General features: G+C 52.8%; 1 protein-coding gene across 4 annotated transcripts in view; it reads left to right on the top strand.

The window, feature by feature from the left end:
• The window catches only part of LOC147123048 (coiled-coil domain-containing protein 158-like), a 249,213-nt gene that overhangs the window by 105,771 nt on the left and 121,753 nt on the right, over positions 1-21,689 (top strand). For all 4 annotated transcript variants that reach the window (XM_085964352.1, XM_085964360.1, XM_085964379.1 and 1 more), the window contains one exon: positions 1,407-1,922. In XM_085964352.1, the coding sequence (XP_085820478.1) occupies positions 1,407-1,922 (516 nt within the window). The remainder of the gene's footprint in view (positions 1-1,406; positions 1,923-21,689) is intronic.

Here is a 21,689-nt window from a genome sequence, read left to right as displayed (position 1 = left end):
GAATGGAAGCAGTTACAATTAACCCAGTAAATCACAACTTAAGCTTGTGTCATGTATTTTAGGTAGAATTTTCACATAACAATGCCAAATTGACTCCTGCATCTTTACCAAGTCTTCTCTAGATTTCTCCACCTCTCTTTTTGCCTCTGACCTGAAAAAAAAAATCCAAACCTACCTGCTGGCTCCCGGGCTTCGGAGACTTTGGGTCCTGGGCCTCCAGGCGTACGCCTGCGTAAAGGCCTACGGATCCCAGGGACGCAGGCGGTTCAGAAACGTCCCTGGGATCACGTGAGCCAGGTCCTCCAATCAGAAAGGAGGATCCCGCATATGCACATGGGGATTCCATTTATGAACAGAATCCCCATAAGCATGAACCCAATCCCCAGATAACTAGATAATTTACATAACTGGAATAAAATAAACGATTCCATTTTCAAATGTAATTAAAAGTCCCTTTAATGAAGCATTTACAATTTTAAAAAGTAATTAAAAAAAATAAACATTTTAATCCAGGCCGAAATTTACATAAACTAATTTTAAATGTTTGTGGATGATTTTTTATTTAAAAATTTTTAATTTAACATTTATATTAACCCTTTTACTAGGTTTAAGAGTTTTGTGGGCATTTGTTGGGCAACTCCATGCCAGCGAAGTGATTTTTGGGTCGGTTCATATGATCTATCAAGGTGATCCTTGACAGATCGCAAGTTCCGGGTTTTCGCGCATGCGGAAACCCAGAACTTGCGGGGCCTTTTACAAGGCTTACAACGGCGTATGCTGTCATCGACCCTGCAAATTCCGGGCCATTGTTTTTGCTTTAAGAAGTCCTCTGTCACACATGCCCTTGGTTCAAATTCCGCACATTTTGTTATGGGGCCTTTCAGTACATCTTTTTCCTTCCAAATGTGGAAGATTACCAAGTTTTTCTCTTATTCCCAAGTGGTTTTGATGAAAGACTAAAACTCTGGAAAATGATCCTTGAATACAGGATAGCTCTACTCATATTTCCTCTAACCACAAGATATTATTCAAATGTGGGGTTAGCAGTCCAAATCTGAAAGCAGAAACGCCGCAGGGAGTAGCACCTGCAACGGACCAATTTTGTGAATGCAGGTCAGGACACACTTTTGAACATCAGCCCCAGTGGCCAGAAATAAAACACCCTCTTCTACACCTGGACAGTGTTTCTTTAACTTTGCCACTTCTATGTTGTCAAATGCTGAGAATGCTTTGGTAATGAATGATGTCAGTGCATTTGCTTCAAAATTTACGAGAGCTTTTTTGATGAATTGAGAAATTGGGTAAAAGACCATGATCCATTCCACAAGGTTGAAATCGATAGCATTCTTTTAGAATAAAAATTCTTTTAGATAGTCTTAACATGTTTTTTCCATGTTCTACTGTAGGCATCTGCAGATGAGCAAAGGAACGAAGACCAAGAAAAAATCATGACCGTAGTCAACCAATATGAGAACTGTAGAGAGCAGCTTTGTAGTACTGGAGAGGAGCTTAATAAGAAGAAACAGCAACTTGAGAACACTGAAGCAAGCACCTGTCAGTTGAGAGAATTAATAAAGGAAAAGGAAAGAAGTTTGGAAAATGAAGCAATAGAAAAAAGTAAATTGCAACTTGAAATTGAAGAGAAGTCCCAAAAAATCCATAGGATGAAAATAGCAGAAGAGAGTATCTGTGATCAGTTTGAAGAAGCTGTTTCACACTTAAAGAAAATGCAGAGCGAGAATGATTCACTGAAAATGGAGCTTAATGAAAAAGGCAAGATGCTTATCACTCTGCGACAAGAAATGGAAAGCATTGCTGATATGACATCGCAACAGAGTTGTGCATCTGAGGCACTGCAGCTTGAAAGAAAACAACTTCAGAAAGAAGTGGACTGTCAAAAGCAGAAGATTCAAGAGTTAAAGGTCAGATTACATAGAATGTACAGCCAGAAACAGGCCATTCGGCCCAACTTGTTTATGCTCCACACGAGCCTCCTCCCATCCCTCTTCATCTAACTCTATCAGCATAACCTTCTGTTCCTTTCTCCCTCGTGTTTATCTAGCTTCCACTTAAATGCATCTACGCTATTTGCCTCAACTATTCCATGTGATGGTGAGTTCCATATTTTAACTACTCTCTGGGTAAAGAAGTTCCTCCTGAATTCCCGATTGGATTATATTTATTACCCCTAGTTTTGGACTCCCCCACAAGTGGAAACATTTTCTCAACGTCTACCCTATTGAACCCTTTCATAATCTTAAAGATCTCTACCAGGTCACCCCCTCAGTCTTCTCTTTTCTAGAGAAAAGAGCCTCAGCCTATTGAGTCTTTCCTGATAGCATCCTTGTAAATCTTTTTTGCACCTTCTCCAGTGCCCCTATATCCTTTTTATAGTATGGAGACCAAAACTGTGCCCAGTACTCTAGTGTGGTCTAACAAAGAGTCTATGGAGGGAAAACGGAGTCGCGCCCCCTTTGGGGTGCTAACTTCGCCGGGGCGCTACTTTTAACGCCCTGAAAAATTTAGTGCCTCTGCGGCCGCTTTTCCCAGGTAGCACCCCAAGAGGGAGGGGGGACACTACTGGAAGTGCCCTGTGTCCCTCTTGGGGCACTGCGAGGCAATATTGTGTGGCGCTGCGGCGGCACATCGCGCCGCGGCACTGCAGGCCTTCCTCCCCTTATTAAAGGGGAGGGGCCTTGCGCAGCGCATCCCGGCACCCAGCTGGGCCACCAGTGATCAGGAGTGCTGGCAAACGAGCCCGGAGTGCCGGGCTCACGGAGAGCAGCCGGCACCCCGCTGGGGGGCTTCACGGGAGCCAGGGACAGCAACGGGGGCAGGTACTGGCAGGCGGCCAGCAACAAAAATGGCTGCCCGCCACCTCCCCTTTAACTAGCACCGCCCCGGCTGCAGGTAGGCCCCCCTGACCCTGTCGGACATGGTGTCTGGCGGTAAGTCAGGGGGCGCTACCGAAGATTGCGGTCGAGGCACTAACGGGAGGCGCAAAGCAACCGAATTTTCCCCCCACATGTTTAACAGAACTTCTCTGCTTTTCAATTCTATCCCTCAAGAAATTAACCCCAGTGCTTTGTTTGCTTTATTTAATGGCCTTATTAATCTGTGTCAGTACTTTGTGATTTGTGTATCCGTACCCCCAGATCCCTTTGCTCGTCTACCCCATTTGGACTCTTGAAGTAAATGGGAAGTGAAATAAAATTCCTTCTGTTGCTTTTTTGCTAGTCCAAAATCAGATTTATCTCTGAACTGTATTAGTATGTCTACAGAATCAATACTCTAAGTTTGTGTATCCAAGAATACATCAACGTTTTATTTAGTGCATTCAGTCTTATTTAACAATCCTGTGATGGCATAAAATTGCTGCTGTATACAGTAATTTATGATACAATTACAAGTGGGGGCGGCTACATCAAATAATTTCACTGGCTTCAGAAGTTACCATCATTAGCTCCAACTACCTATAAAATATTTGTGGGGGAAATTAAGTCAGTGGCTTAAATGTGAAAACTATAAACTGGTTTAACTGCATGATGATTGAAGAGGGTAGAGGACAGAAAAAAGGTAGACCAAATTATAGGCCAACAAATAGTGGGAAGTGCAAATTGCAGAAAGATGCAAGAACTATAGAGTAGTGATAATGGGGACTTCAGTTATCCTAATATAGACTGGGATAGTAACCGCGTAAAGGGCAGAGAGGGGGAAGAATTTCTGAAATGTATTCCTTGATCAGTGTGTTTCCAGCCCAACGAAGATGGAAGCAGTGCAGAATATTGCTCTGGAGAATGAAGTGGAGCATGTTTCAGTGGGAGTGCATTTGGAGAACAGTGAACATAATATCAAGTTCAGAGTAATTATGGAAAAGGACAAGGAAAAAAAATCAAATGTGAAAATACCCAATTGGACGAGAGCTAATTTCATTGAATTTGGAAAGGGTTCTGGCCCAGGTGGATTGGTATCAAAGATTGGCAGGTAAAGCAGTAACTGAGCAATGGGAGGCCTTCAAAGAGGAGATAGTTTGGGTACAGATTAGACACATCCCCACAAGGAGGAAAGAAAGGACATCCAAAGCTGGAGCTTCCTTGATGACTAAAGATATAAAGATTAAAATTAAACAGAAAAATAACCTGATAAATGCCAGGATCATAATTCAGTAGAGAACCAAGTTGAATACAAAAAGTAGAGCGGTGAACTGAAAAAGGAAATAACAAGGGCAAAAATTTGATTGAAGTTTTCAAGATATGAAGGGGAACTGATTCACCAGAAACTTCAAGGGTTAAATTAGGTGAGATTTCACAAACTAGGGTTGTATTCCCGGGAATTTAGAAGGTTAAGGGTTGATTTGATCAAAGTTTAAGATATTAAGGGGAACAGATAGGGTAGATGGAGAGAAACTATTTCTGCAGGCTGGTGAGTCTAGAACTAGGGGGCATAGTCTAAACATTAGACCCAGGCCTTTAAGAAGTGAAGTTAGGAAACACTTCTACACACACATGGTGGTAGAAGTTTGGAAAATTCTTCCGCAAACAGCAGTTGTAGCTTGGTCAATTGTTAATTTTAAATCAGAGATTAATAGATTTTTGTTAACAAAGGTATTAAGGGATATGGGCCAAAGGCAGGTATATGGAGTTAGGCCACAGATCAGCCATGATCTCATTGAATGGTGGAACAGGCTAGAGGGGGCTAAATGGCCTACTCCTGTTCCTATAAAAATCGAGAGTATGAGAATAGATTAGCGGGTAAAATAAAAAGGAACTCAAAAGTCTTTCACAAACATATAAATAGTAAAAAAGTAGTCAAAGGAAGGGTGGGGCCTTTTAGGGACCAAAAAGGAAATCTTCTGATGGAGGCAGAAGTACTGAATGAGTACTTTGTATCTGTTTTCACTAAAGAAGAGAATGCTGCCAATGTAACAGGTAGTAGAGAAAATGGATAGGTTAAAAATAAAGAGGAGGTACTTAAAACATTGGCAGTCTTCAAAGTAGAATCACCCGGTCCAGAAAGGATACATCCTAGGTGTAAAAGTCAGATAACAAGGTGCTGAAGGATAGAATACTAGAATCTAGTCTTCAATCGCTTACGTCTTTATTTTCAGAAACATACTGTGCATCCCTAAGATGAACTTTTCCACTTCCTGAGCATGCTCCCCTATATATGAACACAAGAGTCCTCAATTAATACCCACCACCTGAATACAATTAACACCCAATTGATATACACCACTTGAATACAATTAACACTAGGTTGAAGAGGGAGGATCAAAAGGGGAGAGACCCGGCCGGATTGCCTCCCTCTCTTCCGCGGCCACGTTCGCGGCCGGGTGGCCCTGGAGATGGAGCACGCGGTGTCCGCCGGCGAGCTCGAACTCTTTCGTGACCGGTGGGCGCCGCGGGGACTGGAGTGCATAATTGGTTTAAACAACCAAACTTTAATTTAATGGGTTAAGTCTTGTTTCTGGGTTTTTTGTTAGTGTATTTGTTTAATGTATTTTTATTGGTTTAACACAAGAGGAAAAGGGGAGAGACTGGGGTGGGGAGAGAGACTGGGGCGGAGAGAGAGAGAGAGAGAGACTGGGGCGGAGAGAGAGAGAGAGAGAGAGAGAGAGAGACGGGGCGGAGAGAGAGAGACTGGGGCGGAGAGAGAGAGAGAGAGACTGGGGCGGAGAGAGAGAGACTGGGGCGGAGAGAGAGAGAGACTGGGGCGGAGAGAGAGAGAGACGGGCAGAGAGAGAGAGAGACAAATTAATATTGAACGTACCAAATGAAGTACAAAGACTGTTTAAAATTAATATTGTTTAAAAGTAATATTGTATGTACCCAACAAATGTCAAATCGATTGACACCTACAGAATGTTGGAAAACTGTACCTTTTTGCTATGTAAGCTTTGGCAATATGGTTCTCTGTAAACTTTCATGCCAATAAAGCATTTTAATTGGAATTGGAATTGGAATTGGACTGGGGCGGAGAGAGAGAGAGAGAGACTGGGGCGGAGAGAGAGAGAGACTGGGGCGGAGAGAGAGGGAGAGAGACTGGGGCAGAGAGAGAGAGAGAGAGAGCGGGGCGGAGAGAGAGAGAGCGGGGCGGAGAGAGAGAGAGAGAGAGAGCGGGGCGGAGAGAGAGAGAGAGCGGGGCGGGCAGAGAGAGAGAGCGGGGCGGGGAGAGAGAGAGAGAGAGAGAGAGCGGGGCGGAGAGAGAGAGAGAGAGCGGGGCGGAGAGAGAGAGAGCGGGGCGGAGAGAGAGAGAGAGCGGGGCGGAGAGAGAGAGAGCGGGGCGGAGAGAGAGAGAGAGCGGGGCGGAGAGAGAGAGAGAGAGCGGGGCGGAGAGAGAGAGCGGGGCAGAGAGAGCGCGGGGCGGAGAGAGAGAGAGAGAGAGAGAGCGGGGCGGAGAGAGAGAGAGAGCGGGGCAGAGAGAGAGAGAGCGGGGCGGGGAGAGAGAGAGAGAGAGCGAGAGCGGGGCGGAGAGAGAGAGAGAGAGAGCGGGGCGGGGAGAGAGAGAGAGAGAGAGAGACTGGGGCAGAGAGAGAGAGAGAGAGAGAGCGGGGCGGGGAGAGAGAGAGAGAGAGAGAGAGAGCGGGGCGGAGAGAGAGAGCGGGGCGGGGAGAGAGAGAGAGAGCGGGGCGGGGAGAGAGAGAGCGGGGCGGGGAGAGAGAGAGCGGGGTGGAGAGAGAGAGCGAGCGAGAGCGGGGCGGAGAGAGAGCGAGAGCGGGGCGGAGAGAGCGAGAGCGGGGCGGAGAGAGAGAGAGCGGGGCGGAGAGAGAGAGAGAGAGAGAGCAGAGAGAGAGAGAGCGGGGCGGAGAGAGAGAGAGAGCGGGGCGGAGAGAGAGAGAGAGCGGGGCGGGGAGAGAGAGAGAGAGCGGGGCGGAGAGAGAGAGAGCAAGAGCGGGGCGGGGAGAGAGAGAGAGAGAGAGCGGGGCGGGGAGAGAGAGAGAGAGAGACTGGGGCAGAGAGAGAGAGAGAGCGGGGCGGAGAGAGAGAGAGAGAGAGAGAGAGAGCGAGAGAGCGGGGCGGAGAGAGAGAGAGAGAGAGAGAGAGAGAGAGCGGGGCGGAGAGAGAGAGAGAGAGAGCGGGGCGGGGAGAGAGAGAGAGAGCGGGGCGGGGAGAGAGAGAGAGAGAGAGAGCGGGGCGGAGAGAGAGAGAGAGAGAGAGCGAGAGCGGGGCGGAGAGAGAGCGAGAGCGGGGCGGAGAGAGCGAGAGCGGGGCGGAGAGAGAGAGAGAGGGCAGAGAGAGAGAGAGCGAGAGCGGGGCGGAGAGAGAGAGAGAGCGGGGCGGAGAGAGAGAGAGCGGGGCGGAGAGAGAGAGAGATTGAGAGAGAGCGCGGGGAAGAGAGCGAGAGGCGCCGCGCAACCGACCGTTCAAAGCAAAACAGCGGCCGGGGGATCGGAGCCAGAACAGCGCAGGAAAACCCGGGAACAGAGAGAGAGAAACCGGGAACAGAAAGAGAGAACTCCAAAACAGGGAGAGAGAGAGAGCAGAGCCCGAGCAGCAACCGGAGCACGGAGCCTGAAGCCGGAGAAAGGCCCGAGGAACCGGGCCGAGCGAGGCACCGGAGAGAAGGAGAGCGAGCAGCAACAGGAGTAGACCCAGACCGGGAGGAGCGGCCCGAGCCAGTCAAAGAGGCGAGTGGAGAGGTAGGGGTGCCGGATCGGGTCGGGCCTGGAGAGCGAGCAAGCCCAGGGCCTGAAACCCGAGAAACTCCGGGGTCGGAGAAACCCGAGAAACTCCGGGGTCGGAGAAACTCGGACAAACACCGGGCCGGGACAGCACAGCCGAGCCGAGGGGCTGGGGCCAGGGCAGAAGCCCGGAGAGAGCGTTGGGAGCTGAGAGCTGAGAGCGCGAAATTTGAACGAAGGGAAACGGCTGAAAGGAGAAAAGGAGCAAAGAGAGGTAACTGCACCTAGAGAGAGAGAGACGGAGCGTGAGAGAGAGAGAGGAGAGGAAACACCAGCTGGAGAGAAAAAGCCGGAGAAATAAGTTTTACCTAACTCTAGTTAAAGTTAGTTCGGAAAAAGTTTAATTTTATTTAAATTTAGCTCGGAAAAAAAAAAAAAAAAAACCTGAAAAAAGAACAACAAACCCGCGAGGAAAAGTAATAGAAACCCGAGAGAAACGATAAACTACCCGAACCAACAGCCTGTGAGAAAAAGAGAAAGATAAACCTTTAAGAGCAGCTATATCAAAGATGAACCCCTGAAAAACTCCCAATTTTGGACCTAAAAGTGGGCTAAGGTGGAACACGACACAAAAAAGAGAAAAAAAAAGTTATCTATCTGAGACAAAAAACAAACGACTACAATGAGCAGGGAAATGATATATCCTGAGCAATGCACAAAAAATAAAGCAAAGGAAAAATACAAGTACACAACACTAAAAAATAACCCAGAAATCCTCTACGTGGACTATACCACACACAAAGGGACTAAGCTGAAGAACAACCTCATATTCTACACCGAATACGTCACCTCCTGGAAGGAGATTTTACAAAAACACTACACATACGTCTCCAGTGAAGGTATTGGCAGTGGAGGCAGACTGAAAATATGTAAAGATGGAAACCTAGATAAAGATGACCCCCTGCTAACCATAAGCTACTACAACAAAAATAGAAAGATCATGATACAGGGGAATGTGGAAAATCTGGACACCTTCGAAAAGGAATTCCCCCAGTTGAAAACTAAGGCAGACACAAAGAGGACCAATGGACAGGAAGCAAAAGAGAGTCGAACAGAGGATGAGGAGAGCCAAGTGGAGGAAGAAGAAGAGAGACCAGCAGAGGAAAACACCTCCCTGTCCATCTCCACCCCCCCCACACCTCTCAACGAAAACAAAATGATGAAAGAGAATCTGGCCAAACTAGAACTTGATCTCAACGAATACAGAGAAACACTGGCCAAGAATTTGAAGGAGGAATTCAAACAGCTAAAAACGGAACACGAGTCCACCATCCACAAGCTGAGAAAGACCATAGAGGAGCAAAGAAATGAGATCAAAGAACTCCGTACTCAACTAAACAAAATGAAGGAGACCGTAGAAAGGCTCAGCAGGCAACACAAACCTCTTAAGGTCCAAAAACCTGAGGACACAAAAACAACACACACAAGGACACAGAACCCACCGGATGCCACCCCACACGAAGACACACCGAAAGCCACAAACCCCGCTCCAACCAGCCCTCAGTCGAGTCATGCCCAGACTACTGCTACCCAGTCCTCACACACAGGAACACAAAAACCGACAGATACCCCCCCAAACGAGGACACACCGAAAGCCCCAAACCCCGCTCCTGCCACACAACATATCCCAGAAACCCAGCCAACAACCAGCCACCAGGCGAGTCCTACCCAGACTACTGTTACCCAGTCTGAAAAACCAGCCCCTCAGGCGGTCCTGCTGACCGACTCCAACGGAAAGTTTCTGGACCCCCAGAGGCTGTTCCCAGACCATCAGGTCCTGAAAAAATGGTGCAGCAACACAGGCCAAGCAATGAAGATCCTGAACAAAGAATCCCTTGGAAGCCCCAAATGGATTGTGATCCACACAGGCACGAACGACCTACGCACCCTACAGGAAGGCACGGCTTGGGCGGTGAGCAGGATGGCAGAAAAGGCCAGCAGGGAATTCCCCGAGGCGCGGATCGTGATCTCCACACTACTGCCCAGAAAGGACACCCCAGCCTATACAATCCACAACACCAACAGGGAGATCGACACGAGATGTTCTGTCCTCCCCAACGTCTCCCTGGCCCATCATCCAAACATCAACACAAGGGACCTCTATGACGAAATACATCTACTCAAACAGCGGATGTGGGTCTTCGCAAGAAACCTCATAAACACTGCCAAAAGACGCAGCCCTCCCACCCCCTCTACCATTGGGAGCCCAAACAGGACCACCAATGTCCCCCACCCCCCTTTACAAAACCAACAACAGAACCGTGCTTTTATACCTGACCCAAGACCCCCCTCTAGACCACAGACTGTAGACCAAGAACTGAGAAAGATCATGACGATGCTGAACAGCCTGATAGAAAGCCGGAGAAATTATTAATATTGTTATCTATCATTATCATTATTGTTATCTTACCAGTATTATTACTATTATTAGATAGATATATGTGCATGCCTCATGAAATTTATACTAAATCATCACTTAGCATTATAGAAAATAGTGTTTCCACACTCATCCCACAAAATAGGTCCATTTTATTTCGTTTTATTGAACTATATAAATGCGTTCTTTCCACATAAGCTGCTGGAATATCCAGGGCCTCCGCTCCTCAACTTTTGGGATGAAGAGTACAGACCCTGAATTCCTAAAAGCTATAAAAGACATTGATATAATTGTGTTAACAGAAACATGGTGCCAAAAGGACATGCTGACCCACTGTCCTCCAATGTACCATGAAATCATTGTGCCCTCAGTAAAGAACACTAAAACACGCAAGGGCAGAACCTCCGGGGGAATATTGGTGTGGTATAAGGGAGAACTGGACAAACACATCTCACCGGTAAAACAGGGGAAATCACACGTATGGCTAAAACTAGATAAAAATATAGGAATAGCAAAAAAAGATGTTTACTTATGTGCGATCTACATACCTCCAATAGATTCGCCATATTTCGAAGAGGAGTTATTTGATACTCTCCACATGGAAATCAGCCATTTCCAGGCCCAAGGAAAGGTGATAATATGTGGGGACCTAAATGCAAGGACCGGTTGTGAACCTGACTTCATAGACCCACAGGGAAACAACCATGTGTTTGGCCAGACCCCTTTAGATGTCACACCAGCCATCGCAAATCGGAACAACCTTGATCGTGAAATAAATAAAAGCGGTAGGGAGGTAGTGCAACTCTGCCGAGCCTTAGGCCTGTACATAGTTAATGGTAGGTTCAGAGGGGACTCCCTAGGGAGACTCACATACTCCTCAACTCTTGGGTCTAGTGTGGTGGACTATACAATCACTGACCTGGACCCCTGCGATATCAACGCATTCACTGTCAGGCAGCAATCCCCCCTCTCAGACCATAACCAAATAAATGTGTACCTTAAACTTTCTGCCCAAAATACAGACACAAAAAAGGAACACAGTAAGCTACATAAAATAAACCAGACATACAGATGGGCCCCAGACAGTGGAGATAAATTCATCACAGCACTAAATTCACCTGATCTCACAAGTAAAATTTCAAAATTTAAAGAAAATCTATATGAGATCACCAGAGATGGTGTAAACACGGCCATAGAGGATATAAACATGATCTTCCATGAGGCAGCTGTAAAAGCCGACCTCGTGAAACAGAAGAGGAAGCATCAAAAAAGACAAAATAAAAATATGAAATGGTTTGACCACGAATGCAAAAATGCCAGAAAAGACCTGAGAAAAATATCAAACCAAAAGCATCGGCAACCAAACAATCCGGACCTACGTACTAGATACAATGAAACCCTCAAAAGATATAAACACACCATTAGGAACAAAACACAAAACTATACCCACAAAATACTCGAAGAAATTGAAAACTCCACCAATCCAAAACAATTCTGGGAAATGTGGAATAACCTGAGTACAACACAATTGCAAGCATTACCAATCCAAGATGGCGACATCTGGAGAACACATTTTGAAAACCTCTACAAAGACATCCCAAAAAACAAAACAAACCCAAGTCAACATCAGGTCACAGAAAAACTCCACACATTAGAAGCAACAATTAAAGACAACCAAAACCCTCTAGACTCCCCAATCACATGGAAAGAACTGGCCACAAAAACAAAATCTCTCCACCTAAAGAAAGCCTGTGGCCCAGACAACATCAAAAATGAAATGCTAAAGTTCAGTAATATGGAGATGCAGGGTGCGATACTCAAACTATTCAACATCATATTACGCTCAGGCTGTTTTCCCGATATCTGGTGCCAAGGACTAATCTCCCCCATATATAAAAGTGGAAACAAATCAGACCCAAATAACTACCGCGGCATCTGTGTCAACAGTTGTCTAGGGAAGTTATTCTGCAGTATTCTAAATAGCAGATTACTTGATTTTCTTAACAAACATAATATCCTCAGAAAAAACCAAATAGGCTTTCTTCCAAAACACCGCACCGCCGACCATATCTATACCCTTCACACCCTCATCGAAAAACATAAACACCAAACAAAAAATGGGAAAATATTCGCCTGTTTCATCGACTTCAAGAAAGCCTTTGACTCTATATGGCACGAAGGGCTCTATTATAAACTTCTTCAGTGTGGAATAGGGGGCAAAGTCTATGACCTTATTAAATCAATGTATCTGAAAAACAAATGCGGGGTCAAAATTGGAGACAAACGCACCGATTTCTTCACCCAGAGAAGAGGCGTCCGGCAGGGCTGCAATTTGAGCCCGACCCTGTTCAACATATACATAAATGAATTAGCAGACATGCTGGAGCAAAGCGAGTCACCAGGTCTCCGTCTCCTGGATGGAGAAGTGAAGTCCCTGTTCTATGCGGACGACCTGGTTCTGCTGTCTCCCACAGAACAGGGATTACAGCAACAACTAGACCTACTCGACAAATACTGCCAAAATTGGGCTCTAACAGTAAATCTAAAGAAAACCAACATCATGATTTTTCAGAAAAGACCCAGATGTCAGGAAAACAAATACCAGTTTACCCTCAGTGATACCACTATAGGACACACTATGAGCTACACCTACCTTGGTCTAACTATTACAGCATCAGGGAGCTTCAGCATAGCAGTGAATGCACTAAAAGAAAAAGCCCGAAGAGCCCTATATGCAATAAAAAGAAAATTCTACAACATCCAAATCCCAATCAAAATCTGGCTCAAAATTTTTGACAGCATAATCCTGCCCATTGCACTGTACGGTAGTGAAGTATGGGGCCCGCTAAATCACCAAAGCTACACTAAATGGGAAAAACACACAATAGAAGCCCTACATGCAGAATTCTGCCGAAGCATCCTTCGCACCCAAAGAAAAACGCCAACAAATGCATGCAGAGCCGAACTAGGCAGATACCCACTGATAATAAACATCCAAAAACGAGCACTAAACTTCCTAAATCACCTCAAATCTAGCTCCCCAGACACCCTTCATTTCAAAGCCTTTCAGACCCAAGAGCTAAACCCAGAAAAGAGTCCCCTGAGTCAGCTGCTACTGAAACTAAGTACTCAGCCGGACCCTGACCAGCCCCAGACCAACACAGCCGTCCAAACACCAATCCGAGTGAACCAAATCATTAAAAAATGCAAAGAAACCTACCTGGAACATTGGAACAAAATAACCGAAAGCCAAAGCAGATTAGAATGTTACCGGGCCCTAAAAAGAGAATATAAACTGGCAGACTACCTCACGACCATCAGAGACACAAAACAGAGACAGACCCTCACCAGGTACAGACTAAGCGACCACCAACTGGAAATTGAAAAAGGCAGATACAAGAAATCCTGGCAGCCTAGAGAGAATAGAATATGCGATCAATGTCTGGCTGGCGAGGTTGAAACAGAAATGCATTTCCTCCTAAAATGCAAAAAATTCAACACATCAAGAAACATATTATTCAACAAGCTAAGCCAAACAACCCCAGATTTCAAGGAATTGGATGATCTGTCAAAATTGAGATTAGTCCTAGGGGAAGGAGACAGACCATACCTTGGGGCTAAATATGTAACAACATGTCACAACCTGAGGACTGTTTAAAAGTAAGACTGTTTAAAATTAATATTGAACGTACCAAATGAAGTAGAAAGACTGTTTAAAATTAATATTGTTTAAAAGTAATATTGTATATACCCAACAAATGTCAAATCGATTGACACCTACAGAATGTTGGAAAACTGTACCTTTTTGCTATGTAAGCTTTGGCAATATGGTTCTCTGTAAACTTTCATGCCAATAAAGCATTTGAACTGAACTGAACTGAACTGAGAGCGGGGCGGAGAGAGAGAGAGAGAGCGGGGCGGAGAGAGAGAGAGAGAGAGCGGGGGTGGAGAGAGAGAGAGAGAGCGGGGCGGAGAGAGAGCGGGGCGGAGAGAGAGAGAGAGAGAGCGGGGCGGAGAGAGAGAGAGAGCGGGGCGGAGAGAGAGAGCGGGGCGGGGAGAGCGGGGCAGAGAGAGAGAGAGCGGGGCGGAGAGAGAGAGAGCGGGGCGGAGAGAGAGAGAGCGGGGCGGAGAGAGAGAGAGAGCGGGGCGGAGAGAGAGAGAGAGAGCGGGGCGGAGAGAGAGAAGAGAGAGCGGGGCGGAGAGAGAGAGAGAGAGCGGGGCGGAGAGAGAGAGAGAGAGCGGGACGGAGAGAGAGAGAGAGCGGGGCGGAGAGAGAGAGAGAGAGAGAGCGGGGCGGAGAGAGAGAGAGAGAGAGCGGGGCGGAGAGAGAGAGAGCGGGGCGGAGAGAGAGAGATTCAAAGCCTTTCAGACCCAAGAGCTAAACCCAGAAAAGAGTCCCCTGAGTCAGCTGCTACTGAAACTAAGTACTCAGCCGGACCCTGACCAACCCCAGACCAACACAGCCGTCCAAACACCAATCCGAGTGAACCAAATCATTAAAAAATGCAAAGAAACCTACCTGGAACATTGGAACAAAATAACCGAAAGCCAAAGCAGATTAGAATGTTACCGGGCCCTAAAAAGAGAATATAAACTGGCAGACTACCTCACGACCATCAGAGACACAAAACAGAGACAGACCCTCACCAGGTACAGACTAAGCGACCACCAACTGGAAATTGAAAAAGGCAGATACAAGAAATCCTGGCAGCCTAGAGAGAATAGAATATGCGATCAATGTCTGGCCGGCGAGGTTGAAACAGAGATGCATTTCCTCCTAAAATGCGAAAAATTCAACACATCAAGAAACATATTATTCAACAAGCTAAGCCAAACAACCCCAGATTTCAAGGAATTGGATGACCTGTCAAAATTGAGATTAGTCCGAGGAGAAGGAGACAGACCATACCTTGGGGCCAAATATGTAACAACATGTCACAACCTGAGGACTGTTTAAAATTAAGACTGTTTAAAATTAATATTGAACGTACCAAATGAAGTACAAAGACTGTTTAAAATTAATATTGTTTAAAAGTAATATTGTATGTACCCAACAAATGTCAAATCGATTGACACCTACAGAATGTTGGAAAACTGTACCTTTTTGCTATGTAAGCTTTGGCAATATGGTTCTCTGTAAACTTTCATGCCAATAAAGCATTTGAATTGAATTGAATTGAATTGAAAATTGAATTGAATTGAATTGAATTTAATTGAGCGGGGCAGAGAGAGAGAGCGGGGCGGAGAGAGAGAGAGAGCGGGGCGGAGAGAGAGAGAGAGAGAGCGGGGCGGAGAGAGAGAGAGAGAGCGGGGCGGAGAGAGAGCGAGAGAGCGGGAGAGAGAGAGAGAGAGAGCGGGGCGGGGAGTGAGAGAGAGAGAGAGAGCAGGGCAGAGAGAGAGAGAGCGAGAGCGGAGAGGGGCGGGAGCGGGGCGGAGAGAGAGAGAGCGCGGGGCGGAGAGAGCGAGAGAGAGAGCGGGGGCGGAGAGCGAGAACGGGGCGGAGAGAGAGAGAGAGAGAGAGAGCGGGGCGGAGAGAGAGAGAGAGAGAGAGAGGGAGAGCGGGGCAGAGAGAGAGAGGGAGAGCGGGGCGGAGAGAGAGAGAGCGGGGCGGAGAGAGCGGGGCGGAGAGAGAGAGAGCGGGGCGGAGAGAGAGAGAGCGGGGCGGAGAGAGAGAGAGAGAGAGCGGGGCGGAGAGAGAGAGAGAGAGAGAGTGGGGCGGAGAGAGAGAGAGAGCGGGGCGGAGAGAGAGAGAGCGGGGCGGAGAGAGAGAGCGGGGCGGAGAGAGAGAGAGCGGGCGGAGAGAGAGAGAGAGCGGGGCGGAGAGAGAGAGAGCGGGGCGGAGGAGAGAGAGAGAGAGCGGGGCGGAGAGAGAGAGAGAGCGAGGCAGAGAGAGAGAGAGGGAGAGCGGGGCAGAGAGAGAGAGAGCGGGGCAGAGAGAGAGAGAGCGGGGCGGAGAGAGAGAGAGAGCGGGGCGGGAGAGGGAGAGCGGGGGCGGAGAGAGAGAGAGCGGGGCGGAGAGAGAGAGAGCGGGGCGGAGAGAGAGAGAGCGGGGCGGAGAGAGAGAGAGCGGGGCAGAGAGAGAGAGAGAGCGGGGGCGGGGAGTGAGAGAGAGAGAGAGCAGGGCAGAGAGAGAGAGAGCGAGAGCGGAGAGGGCGGGAGCGGGGCGGAGAGAGAGAGAGCGCGGGGCGGAGAGAGCGAGAGAGAGAGCGGGGCGGAGAGCGAGAACGGGGCGGAGAGAGAGAGAGAGAGAGAGCGGGGCGGAGAGAGAGAGAGAGAGAGAGAGGGAGAGCGGGGCAGAGAGAGAGAGGGAGAGCGGGGCGGAGAGAGAGAGAGCGGGGGCGGAGAGAGAGAGAGCGGGGCGGAGAGAGAGAGCGGGGCGGAGAGAGAGAGAGCGGGGCGGAGAGAGAGAGAGCGGGGCGGAGAGAGAGAGAGAGAGAGAGCGGGGCGAGAGAGAGAGAGAGAGAGAGCGGGGCGGAGAGAGAGAGAGCGGGGCGGAGAGAGAGAGCGGGGCGGAGAGAGAGAGAGCGGGGCGGAGAGAGAGAGAGCGGGGCGGAGAGAGAGAGAGAGCGGGGCGGAGAGAGAGAGAGAGCGGGGCGGAGAGAGAGAGAGGGAGAGCGGGGCAGAGAGAGAGAGCGGGGCGGAGAGAGAGAGAGAGCGGGGCGGAGAGAGAGAGAGAGCGGGGCGGAGAGGGAGAGCGGGGCGGAGAGAGAGAGAGCGGGGCGGAGAGAGAGAGAGCGGGGCGGAGAGAGAGAGAGCGGGGCGGAGAGAGAGAGAGCGGGGCGGAGAGAGAGAGAGCGGGGCGGAGAGAGAGAGAGCGGGGCGGAGAGAGAGAGAGAGAGAGAGCGGGGCGGAGAGAGAGAGAGAGCGGGGCGGAGAGAGAGAGAGAGAGAGAGAGCGGGGCGGAGAGAGAGAGAGAGTGGGGCGGAGAGAGAGAGAGAGTGGGGCGGAGAGAGAGAGAGCGGGGCGGAGAGAGAGAGAGAGAGCGGGGCGGAGAGAGAGAGAGAGAGAGAGAGAGAGCGGGGCGGAGAGAGAGAGCGGGGAGGAGAGAGAGAGAGCCGGGAGGAGAGAGAGAGAGCGGGGCGGAGGAGAGAGAGAGAGAGAGGCGGGGCGGAGAGAGAGAGAGAGAGCGGGGCGGAGAGAGAGAGCGGGGCAGAGAGAGAGAGAGCGGGGCGGGGAGTGAAAGAGAGAGAGAGAGCAGGGCAGAGAGAGAGAGCGGGGCGGAGAGAGAGAGCGAGAGCGGAGAGGGCGGGGAGCGGGAGCGGGGCGGAGAGAGAGAGAGCGCGGGGCGGAGAGAGCGAGAGAGAGAGCGGGGCGGAGAGAGAGAGCGGGGCGGAGAGAGAGAGCGAGAGAGAGCGGGCGGAGAGAGAGAGCGAGAGAGAGCGGGGCGGAGAGAGAGAGCGAGAGAGAGCGGGGGCGGAGAGAGAGAGAGAGAGAGCGCGGGGCGGAGAGAGCGAGAGAGAGAGCGGGGCGGAGAGGGAGCGAGAGAGAGCGGGGCGGAGAGAGAGAGCGGGGCGGAGAGAGAGAGCGAGAGAGAGCGGGGCGGAGAGAGAGAGCGAGAGAGAGCGGGGCGGAGAGAGAGAGCGAGAGAGAGCGGGGCGGAGAGAGAGCGGGGCGGAGAGAGAGCGAGAGAGAGCGGGGCGGAGAGAGAGAGCGAGAGAGAGCGGGGCCGAGAGAGAGCGGGGCGGAGAGAGAGCGAGAGAGAGCGGGGCGAGGGAGAGAGAGAGCGAGAGAGAGCGGGGCGGAGAGAGAGAGAGAGCGGGGCGGAGAGAGAGAGAGAGCGGGGCAGAGAGAGAGAGAGAGCGGGGCGGGGAGTGAGAGAGAGAGAGAGAGCAGGGCAGAGAGAGAGAGAGCGAGAGCGGAGAGGGCGGGAGCGGGGCGGAGAGGGGAGAGAGAGAGAGCGCGGGGCGGAGAGAGCGAGAGAGAGAGCGGGGCGGAGAGCGAGAACGGGGCGGAGAGAGAGAGAGAGAGAGAGAGAGAGCGGGGCGGAGAGAGAGGAGAGAGAGAGGGAGAGCGGGCCAGAGAGAGAGAGGGAGAGCGGGGCGGAGAGAGAGAGAGCGGGGGCGGAGAGAGAGAGAGCGGGGCGGAGAGAGCGGGGCGGAGAGAGAGAGAGCGGGGGCGGAGAGAGAGAGAGTGGGGCGGAGAGAGAGAGAGAGAGAGCGGGGCGGAGGAGAGAGAGGAGGGCGGGGGGGGGGAGGGGGGGGGAGGAGGGGGGAGAGAGAGAGCGGGGCGGAGAGAGAGAGAGCGGGGCGGAGAGAGAGAGAGAGCGGGGCGGAGAGAGAGAGAGAGCGGGGCAGAGAGAGAGAGAGGGAGAGCGGGGCGGAGAGAGAGAGAGAGCGGGGCGGAGAGGGAGAGCGGGCGGAGAGAGCGGGGCGGAGAGAGAGAGAGCGGGGCGGAGAGAGAGAGAGCGGGGCGGAGAGAGAGAGAGCGGGGCAGAGAGAGAGAGAGAGCGGGGCGGGGGAGTGAGAGAGAGAGAGAGCAGGGCAGAGAGAGAGAGAGCGAGAGCGGAGAGGGCGGGAGCGGGGGCGGAGAGAGAGAGAGCGCGGGGCGGAGAGAGCGAGAGAGAGAGCGGGGCGGAGAGCGAGAACGGGGCGGAGGAGAGAGAGAGAGAGAGCGGGGCGGAGAGAGAGAGAGAGAGAGGGAGAGCGGGGCAGAGAGAGAGAGGGAGAGCGGGGCGGAGAGAGAGAGAGCGGGGCGGAGAGAGAGAGAGCGGGGCGGGAGAGAGAGAGAGCGGGGCGAGAGAGAGAGCGGGGCGGAGAGAGAGAGAGGCGGGGCGGAGAGAGAGAGAGCGGGGCGGGAGAGAGAGAGAGAGAGAGCGGGGCGGAGAGAGAGAGAGAGAGCGGGGCGGAGAGAGAGAGAGAGCGGGGCGGAGAGAGAGAGAGCGGGGCGGAGAGAGAGAGCGGGGCGGAGAGAGAGAGAGCGGGGCGGAGAGAGAGAGAGAGCGGGGCGGAGAGAGAGAGAGAGAGCGGGGCAGAGAGAGAGAGAGGGAGAGCGGGGCAGAGGAGAGAGAGAGCGGGGCGGAGAGAGAGAGAGAGCGGGGCGGAGAGAGAGAGAGAGCGGGGCGGAGAGGGAGAGCGGGGCGGAGAGGGAGAGCGGGGCGGAGAGAGAGAGAGCGGGGCGGAGAGAGAGAGAGCGGGGCGGAGAGAGAGAGAGCGGGGCGGAGAGAGAGAGCGGGGCGGAGAGAGAGAGAGAGAGAGAGCGGGGCGGAGAGAGAGAGAGAGAGAGAGAGAGCGGGGCGGAGAGAGAGAGTGGGGCGGAGAGAGAGAGAGAGTGGGGCGGAGAGAGAGAGAGCGGGGCGGAGAGAGAGAGAGAGAGAGAGAGAGCGGGGCGGAGAGAGAGAGAGAGAGAGAGCGGGGCGGAGAGAGAGAGAGCGGGGAGGAGAGAGAGAGCGGGGAGGAGAGAGAGAGAGCGGGGCGGAGAGAGAGAGAGAGAGAGCGGGGCGGAGAGAGAGAGAGAGCGGGGCGGAGAGAGAGAGCGGGGCAGAGAGAGAGAGAGCGGGGCGGGGAGTGAAAGAGAGAGAGAGAGCAGGGCAGAGAGAGAGAGCGGGGCGGAGAGCGAGAGCGGAGAGGGCGGGAGCGGGAGCGGGGCGGAGAGAGAGAGAGCGCGGGGCGGAGAGAGCGAGAGAGAGAGCGGGGCGGAGAGAGAGAGCGGGGCGGAGAGAGAGAGCGAGAGAGAGCGGGGCGGAGAGAGAGAGCGGGGCGGAGAGAGAGAGCGAGAGAGAGCGGGGCGGAGAGAGAGAGCGAGAGAGAGCGGGGCGGAGAGAGAGAGAGAGAGAGCGCGGGGCGGAGAGAGCGAGAGAGAGAGCGGGGCGGAGAGGGAGCGAGAGAGAGCGGGGCGGAGAGAGAGAGCGGGGGCGGAGAGAGAGAGCGAGAGAGAGCGGGGCGGAGAGAGAGAGCGAGAGAGAGCGGGGCGGAGAGAGAGAGAGAGAGCGAGAGAGAGCGGGGCGGAGGAGAGAGCGAGAGAGAGCGGGGCGGAGAGAGAGCGAGAGAGAGCGGGGGCGGAGAGAGAGAGCGAGAGAGAGCGGGGCGGAGAGAGAGCGAGAGAGAGCGGGGCGGAGAGAGAGCGAGAGAGAGCGGGGCGGAGAGAGAGAGCGAGAGAGAGCGGGGCGGAGAGAGGGAGCGAGAGAGAGCGGGGCGGAGAGAGGGAGCGAGAGAGAGCGGGGGCGGAGAGAGAGAGCGAGAGAGAGCGGGGCGGAGAGAGAGAGCGAGAGAGAGCGGGACGGGGAGAGAGAGCGAGAGAGAGCGGGGCGGAGAGAGAGAGCGGGGCGGAGAGAGAGAGCGAGAGAGAGCGGGGCGGAGAGAGAGAGCGAGAGAGAGCGGGGCGGAGAGAGAGAGAGCGGGGCGGAGAGAGAGAGAGCGGGGGCGGAGAGAGAGAGAGCGGGGCGGAGAGAGAGAGAGCGGGGCGGAGCGAGAGAGAGCGGGGCGGAGAGCGAGCGGGGCGGAGAGAGAGAGCGGGGCGGAGAGAGAGAGCGAGAGAGAGCGGGACGGGGAGAGAGAGCGAGAGAGAGCGGGGCGGAGAGAGAGAGCGGGGCGGAGAGAGAGAGCGAGAGAGAGAGAGCGGGGCGGAGAGAGAGAGAGCGGGGCGGAGAGAGAGAGAGCGGGGCGGAGAGAGAGAGAGCGGGGCGGAGAGAGAGAGAGCGGGGCGGAGAGCGAGAGAGCGGGGCGGAGAGAGAGAGAGCGAGAGAGCGGGGCGGAGAGAGAGAGAGAGAGCGCGGGGCGGAGAGAGAGAGAGAGAGAGAGCGGGGCGGAGAGAGCGAGAGAGCGAGAGAGCGCGGGGCGGAGAGAGAGAGAGCGAGAGAGCGGGGCGGAGAGAGAGCGGGGCGGAGAGAGAGCGAGAGAGAGCGGGGCGGAGAGAGAGAGCGAGAGCGAGCGGGGCGGAGAGAGAGAGAGAGCGGGGCGGGGCGGAGAGAGAGAGCGCGGGGCGGAGAGAGAGAGAGAGCGGGGCGGAGAGAGAGCGGGGCGGAGAGAGAGCGGGGCGGAGAGAGAGAGAGAGAGAGCGGGGCAGAGAGAGAGAGCGGGGCGGGGAGAGAGAGAGAGAGAAAGAGCGGGGCGGAGAGAGAGAGAGCGGGGCAGAGAGAGAGAGCGAGCACGGGGCGGAGCGAGAGAGAGAGCGGGGCGGAGAGAGAGAGAGAGAGAGCGGGGCGGAGAGAGAGAGAGAGAGCGGGGCAGAGAGAGAGAGAGAGCGGGCGGAGAGAGAGAGAGCGGGGCGGAGAGAGAGAGAGAGAGCGGGGCGGGGAGAGAGAGAGAGCGAGCGGGGCGGAGAGAGAGAGAGAGAGAGCGGGGCGGGGAGAGAGAGAGAGAGAGCGAGCGGGGCGGGGAGAGAGAGAGAGAGAGCGAGCGGGGCGGAGAGAGAGCGAGAGAGAGCGGGGCGGAGAGAGAGCGAGAGAGAGCGGGGCGGAGAGAGAGAGCGAGAGCGAGCGGGGCGGAGAGAGAGAGAGCGGGGCGGAGAGAGAGAGAGAGCGGGGCGGGGCGGAGAGAGAGAGAGCGCGGGGCGGAGAGAGAGAGAGAGCGGGGCGGAGAGAGAGCGGGGCGGAGAGAGAGCGGGGGCGGAGAGAGAGCGACAGAGCGGGGCAGAGAGAGAGAGCGGGGCGGGGAGAGAGAGAGAGAGAGCGGGCGGAGAGAGAGAGAGAGCGGG

This window comes from Somniosus microcephalus, chromosome 2 (genome assembly GCF_052327205.1).
Source record: "Somniosus microcephalus isolate GS21.2 chromosome 2, FLI_Smic_1.0, whole genome shotgun sequence".
NCBI lineage: Eukaryota > Metazoa > Chordata > Chondrichthyes > Squaliformes > Somniosidae > Somniosus > Somniosus microcephalus.
The sequence above is the reverse complement of the archived record's forward strand: the minus strand, read 5'-3'. Positions and strand labels throughout refer to the sequence as shown.